Here is a 6,027-nt window from a genome sequence, read left to right as displayed (position 1 = left end):
GGGGGGAACCTTGTCTCTAAGCCAAACAAAAACTTGCTGGGCTGTGGCTCAGATGACAAGAGTGCTTGTGTAACGCGCTCAAAGCCCTGGGTTCAATCCCCAGCAGCACATACACTTGGTCAGGGCAGTGCATGCCAGTAATCCCAGCACACGGGAAGCGGAAGCAGAGGGACGCTGGCATAGTGCGTGCTCAGTCACACTCACGCAGCTCGAACATATGCAGGGCCAACATGTAGAATCTGGCTTTTATTCAGCCCTTCACATAACTACAGCTAAGACAACACAGACGGGCGGGACCCCCAGCGCCGATTCCAGCTTCCTCAGCCCTGCTCCCCTTACCCCTCTACCAACGCTCTGGTGGCCCCTCCTACACCTCACCCCGGGCATGCAGCATGAAGTGGCCATGCAGCTCCCCGAGGTTGTCAAAGGAGTCCTCACACTCCGTACAGTGGTAGGTGCCCCCCTCCTCCTCATCTTCGTCCCCATCCCGCCCTGCTGGCCGATTTTCCCCAGTGCGAGACGGTTCCTCCTCTTCCTCTCCAAGAGCCCTGCTCTCAGGGCCTGGGGCTTCTTGGGTTGCTGTCGCAGGGCAGCAGAGTCGGCAAGGTGGGGTACCCGGCGGGGCCTCTCCCTGCGCTGATCGGCCGCAGAGCTGGCAAGGCTGTGCAGGTGGGCCAGCAGGCTGGGTTGCTCGGGGGGCTCGGCGGGACGGGCCACCCCTGCCCCCACCTATTCGCTGTTTCACCTTATAGCCAGGGTCATATTCGGGGTCATCAGTGGTCTCCTCTTCCTCTTCCTCCTCCTCCTCCTCCTCAGAGTCGGGCTCTGAAAGAGTGTATTCAGAGTCAGAAGAATGCTCCGGGCCTGTTGGGGCAGGTAGGACAGACATGGCATCAAGGCTGTGCCCAGCTGCCCCCGAGCCCTATTCAAGCTCACGGTGTGGGCAGGACAGCTTGGCACAACACAGATGCAATGTATCTGCACAGCTACCAAATGACTACCTGTCGAGAGCTGCATCTGTCATCTGTCATCTGTAACGACAGTATCAAGGAGGCTGAGGCAGGAGAATCACTGCAAGCTCTGGCTTAGAGAGAATGAGATCCTGTCTCAAAATAAATCACACAGGTGGAAGTGGGGATGGGGTGGACAACAAAGACAGCGCCGTGTGCCCACCCAGCGCTTACAGCAACACCTGACCAACGTGGCCACGACTGTCCCCTACACAGTCTATCACAGAAAGCAACGGCCTGGCCTAGATCATTCCAGAAAGACCAACATCAGAATTAGGCAGCTAAGCAGTAGACACACAGGTCTGTTTTGGTTGGATTGGTGTCAACACTGGTGATTTCCTTAATCATTCGCCATCTCATTTTTTAGATGGGGGTCTCTCACTGAACCCAGAGCTCAGCAATTTGACCACTCGTTCATGCCTGTCTGTGCCTTCCAGCGTGGCAGTCCAGGTGCAGAGACCACACTACACACTATGCCTTCATTTGGGTGCTGGGGAAGCCAAACTCCTGTATTCATACCTCCACAGTGGCATCCTCCTCAGCATGTTTATCTGTTTTGTTTGGTTTCTCATGTAGCCTAGGGTTGGCTTTGAACTCCTGATCTTCCTGCCTTTGCCTCTCAAAAGCTGGATTACAGACCCGCACCACTATACTTGGCTTTTATTTTTTGAGACAGAACACGTATGTATATGCTTATCTCCCACGCTGGCCATCGCCTCATCATCATCCTGCCTCAGTCTCTAAGTGCTGGGATCACAGATAATTCCCATTTCAATAAACAAGTCAACTAAAATGCTCAATTTTAAGTACAGGTACATGACTGTAATTTCAGCATATAAAAGTGGATATAGATGAGTTTGGCATGATCAAGGGTTGGCAAGATGGCTCAGTGGTAAAGGTGCTTGATGCTAAGCCTGACAACCTGAGTTTGACTCCCAGGACCCACAGATTAGAGGGACAGAACCAACTCCCAATAGTTGTGTGACCTCGCCTCCTGATACCATGAGAGTGTACCCACCCTCACTAAGTCAATAAATAAACTTAACAAAAGCTTTTAAAGGAGAAAATGTGAGGTGAGGAGGACATTAGTGGCTGCTGTAGGTCACACGCAGGGCTGCGGTCTCCATGGTCACGGGAGCCTGTAGTTCCCAGGGAGCTTGCTTGCTTCGGCCACACTTGAAACGGCATACCGAAAGCACCCACTGGGCTGCAGAAGCAAGCTCCCTCTGCGGAGGAGCGTCTCCTCCCGCAGCTCAGTGAGGGTGTCTTTGCCCTGCTCATTATTACCACGGGAGCAACAGGTGCTCAGGGGCCACTCCTCGCCCATCCTCCCCTTCACCACAGACTCCTTGTTGCCTCAGTACCACAGGGGTGTATCTACCTGCCCCGTGGCCTTTGCTTCCCTTTCTGCAGACCAAGCTCCAATCCTATGGCTCTGCTCGGGACAACACTGGTCCCTGGTTCACAGCAGCTCCTCCCCAGTGCTGCCCTCATCCTGCCTTAGGTCTGTTTCTCTTGCAGTCCAATCAAGTGCACAACAATCACTCATGTTTCTTCTGGTCCCCAAGAGAAGCAATGGTTCTTGTGGTGGCCCCGTGCACCCCACATGCTGTCCCCTCTGCTACGGGTGCTCAGTCCTGCCTTTCCTTTAGGCCCCAGGGCAAAGCTCCCTCTTTGGTGAGCCACCCTAGACCTAAAAGACTGAGGCACTGTCCCTGACCCATTCTGTGACCCTCTCACCTCCTCCAGACACTAAGGCCTAGAGGACTCTCTGTGACTGTCCTATACTATGTCCACTTGACCCTTCGTAGCCTGGCTTCAGGACCCAGCACAGGCAATCCTCTATGACAGCCACTGCTTTGATGGCTTGGCTACTGCTGCTCCCACCACTCTCTAGAGCCTGTGGCCTTCTAAGCACCCCAGTATGTCTCCCTCATCAGCCTGGGGTCTCCTTATGGGCAGACTTGATCTTGGGGTTCTCACCTCCATCTAGCAGTGAACAAGTGGATTATAACTGACGGTGAGCCCGGGCTCTGGGCTCTCCTCCAGGCCTCTCCTGCTCCTCCCTGGGAGGGCCCTTCTCCATTCTACTGGCAACTCTAGCTCCTCTGTGAGGCCCAGACCAGTGTCATCTTCTCCATGAATCCTCCCTGGCCCTTGAGGCTGTCAGTGGCTCTTTGGGCTCCCCTACGCTGCCCACCCAGGCAGTAACGCCCATCACCTAGGCCTGAAGACTCAAGGCAGGCCCTTGCTGAACTCAGCTCCACTTCTCAGCCCTGCTGAGTCTGAGTGGATCTAATTAATTCCACTTGCTAAGAGTCTCCAGCCTTGAGCCAGAGCCCCCACCACTTCTCAAGTCTGACCTCACCAGTGCTTCAGGTACCCACTATGACTTCACCAAGTTGCTTGTGATGAGCCGTCTGGTTGTTGTCCCTAGCTACCCAATCCTGGATGTTCACTATGACTTCCAGGCACTCAGCCCCTTTGCACCCGCCATGCACTCTCCATCAAAGAGATCCTCCAAGCGCAGCATGGCTCCGGCAGCCACTGGGCTCTCAAAGCCCACTGCGGCTCCCGTGGCGCCCGAGGCTCTCGCCGCCCCCACGGCTCTGGCAGCCACTGGGCCCTCAAAGCCCACTGAGGCTCCTGCGGCTCCCGTGGCTGCCGCATCTCCAGCCTCCTTGAAGATCACTAAAGCACCAGTTCCCACCAGTTCCTCAGTGCATCCTAAGTCCCCTAACTTGTTTATGAGCCCTAGCAGTTCTAAGTCTACCAGAGCAACAGGTGCCAAGACCCAGCCCAGCAGCAAGACCCAAGGCCGCAGCAAGACAAGAACATCCAGTCAGGTGAGCACTGATACTAAGGCCAGGAAGGCCAGCAGGGGCAGGAAGGGAGGCAAGACCGGAGTCATGGGACAGTATCAGCAGAGAGACACGCACAGCCGGGGACGAACTCCAGGCAAAAGGGGAAGCCAGAGCTCTAAGACATCCCCGAACAGGGCCATCACTCCTAACAGGAAGAGAACCCATTCCGCCAAACCAGGAGTGGCCAAGAAGGCGAGGACCCCTACTTCCCACCGCAAACAAAGCCGAGGCAAGAGTTATAGCCGACCTAGAACCAATGCCTATGAAAGGAGTGACTACTGGCTTAGAAACAGGCACAGGACAAAGAGCCCCAAGCTGCACGGAGCCTTAGACACTGAACGTGTAGGCTCTAGGCTACCTGCAATGCCCAACAGGGCCAAGAGCCACAGCCCGACTAGGACGGTCTTTGAGAACTTTCACAAGTCTCCAGTGGCATCCAGGAGAGCCAGGAGCTACAGCCAGCTGACTTCCCCCAGCAGGGAACAGACTCACACCCTCACTGATCTGACTCACACATCAGATAGGATCAAGAGCTACAAGCAGGCCAGAAGCCACAGCAGGACCCAAAGCCTCAGCCGCTCTAGGACCCCTAGCAGGACCCGAAGTCACAGCCGCTCTAGGACCCCCAGAAGGTCAAGAAGTCACAGTCACAGGAGGACCCGGAGCCAGGGGAGAAGTCACAGCTGGAAGAGAAACCACAGTAGGGCAAGAAGTCGTACCCGGAGGGGCACGCCCACCCAGATGGGACAAAGCCAGCAGAGCACCCACAGCAAGGAGAGAAGTCACAGCCCAAGGAAACCTCTAAGAAGGGAAAGATGGTCTAGGACCTCGAGTGAGGAAAAAAGCCACAGCCCATCCAGAAGTACCAAGGAGAGAAAGCACTGTCGCTCAAAAACCACCAAGAAGAAGGGTCACAGGCGGTCTAGAATATCCAGTCCTGAGAGTGGGAGCAGCCAGTCTAGAAGTCCCAGCATAGACACAGCCCACAGCCTGTCTCGAACTCCCATCAAGAAGAGAGCACGGAGCAGATCCCGAATCTCCAGCAAGGAGAACCAGCGTGGCCGCTCTAGAACCCACAGTAGGGGTAGAGCCCTCAGCCAATCTAGAACTTCCAGCAAGGACAGAGAGCCCACCCAAGATGCAACCCCTAAGAGCCTCCATGGGAAGCCATCTCCCACCAGGACAAAGACTTCTAGTCAGAAAAGAACTGGTGGCAAGGCAGGCAGCCACTCCTCAACACAGCTTCCCAAGGAGGTCCAACCCCAGGATGACAACTTTTCCAAGACTGCTACTTCTAAGGTCTCCTCACCTGGGGAAAGGTCTTCATCATCTTCCTCCAAGCTGGCGTAGCCTCCAGTCTCAGTGGGTTCACGGGTCTCTGTCATGGCGGGGGGGAGGGGACAAGAGACAGGAGCAGAGCAGCGACTGGGCAGGGTCCCTCCCCGGCCAGCTCTCCCGCGGTCACACCTCCAGCCACAAGCTCCTCTAATACAGGATGTTGGCAGGTAGAGAGGGGTGCTGGACAGGGAGAAAAGAAAGGCCTGCGGTGACTCAATAAATTTTTACATAACACTTGTCCCCATTCTAAGACCACTGTGTGCTCAGTGCTGGGGGGGAGGCAAAGATGGCCTCTGTTGTGCCTTGACTGTGTACAGAGTCTCAACTCTGCAGACCTTGTCCCCAGGAGGCCTTGAATCCAGTTACCTGGGCGACAGACTGTCTTGTGGTTCGTGGTCAGGGAAGTAGGGAGAGAAGACATGCCTAGTTATTTAAAGGAAGGTATTGGTATGGTCACCAATCATAACTAAGTGCCAAAGAAGAGACCTGTGCCAGACATTAACCCTTTAGCTGTAGGAAGGTCTGGGGCTGAGGGAGGGAGGACCACCAGGAAGAAGAGTCACAGATTGTTGACTATTAAGGACACAATACTTGGTACAGCTGAGATACTAGCTAGCCTGGAAATGTCTTAAACTGTTTTCTTTTTATGAGACAGGATTTTATTTATTTATTTATTTAGGGTTTTTTTTTTTTTTTTTTTTTTTTTTTTTTTTTTTTTTGAGGTTTTTTTTTTCGAGACAGGGTTTCTCCGTGTAGCCCTGGCTGTCCTGGAACTCACTTTGTAGACCAGGCTGGCCTCGAACTCAGAAATCTTC

The 6,027-nt window shown here is 54.3% G+C and overlaps 2 protein-coding genes across 3 annotated transcripts in view; one reads left to right on the top strand and one right to left on the bottom strand.

Moving 5' to 3' along the window:
• Window positions 1-216: 216 nt before the first annotated feature.
• Window positions 217-6,027, bottom strand: part of Znf428 (zinc finger protein 428) — an 8,879-nt gene continuing 3,068 nt past the window's right edge. The window contains exons 2-3 of one of the 2 annotated variants that reach the window (XM_021167260.2): window positions 5,184-5,392; window positions 217-864 (exon numbers count right to left, since the gene is read on the bottom strand). In XM_021167260.2, coding sequence (XP_021022919.1) covers window positions 368-864; window positions 5,184-5,259 — 573 coding nt within the window. In that variant the 5' untranslated portion in view covers window positions 5,260-5,392 and the 3' untranslated portion in view covers window positions 217-367. The remainder of the gene's footprint in view (window positions 865-5,183; window positions 5,393-6,027) is intronic. The other variant, XM_021167261.2, reaches the window with a different exon arrangement.
• On the top strand, window positions 3,478-5,237 carry Srrm5 (serine/arginine repetitive matrix 5). Its single transcript, XM_021167258.2, has one exon. The coding sequence runs from the start codon at window positions 3,506-3,508 to the stop codon at window positions 5,222-5,224; it is 1,719 nt and encodes a 572-aa protein (XP_021022917.1). The 5' UTR covers window positions 3,478-3,505; the 3' UTR covers window positions 5,225-5,237.

Source organism: Mus caroli, chromosome 7 (assembly GCF_900094665.2).
Source record: "Mus caroli chromosome 7, CAROLI_EIJ_v1.1, whole genome shotgun sequence".
NCBI classification, from domain to species: Eukaryota; Metazoa; Chordata; class Mammalia; order Rodentia; family Muridae; genus Mus; species Mus caroli.
Note: the sequence above shows the minus strand (reverse complement) of the source record. Positions and strands in the feature narration are given on the sequence as shown.

Bases quoted from the DNA above. Each gene is read 5' to 3' on its own strand.
- Srrm5 (XM_021167258.2), top strand. From the start codon at position 3,506: ATGCACTCTCCATCAAAGAGATCCTCCAAGCGCAGCATGGCTCCGGCA.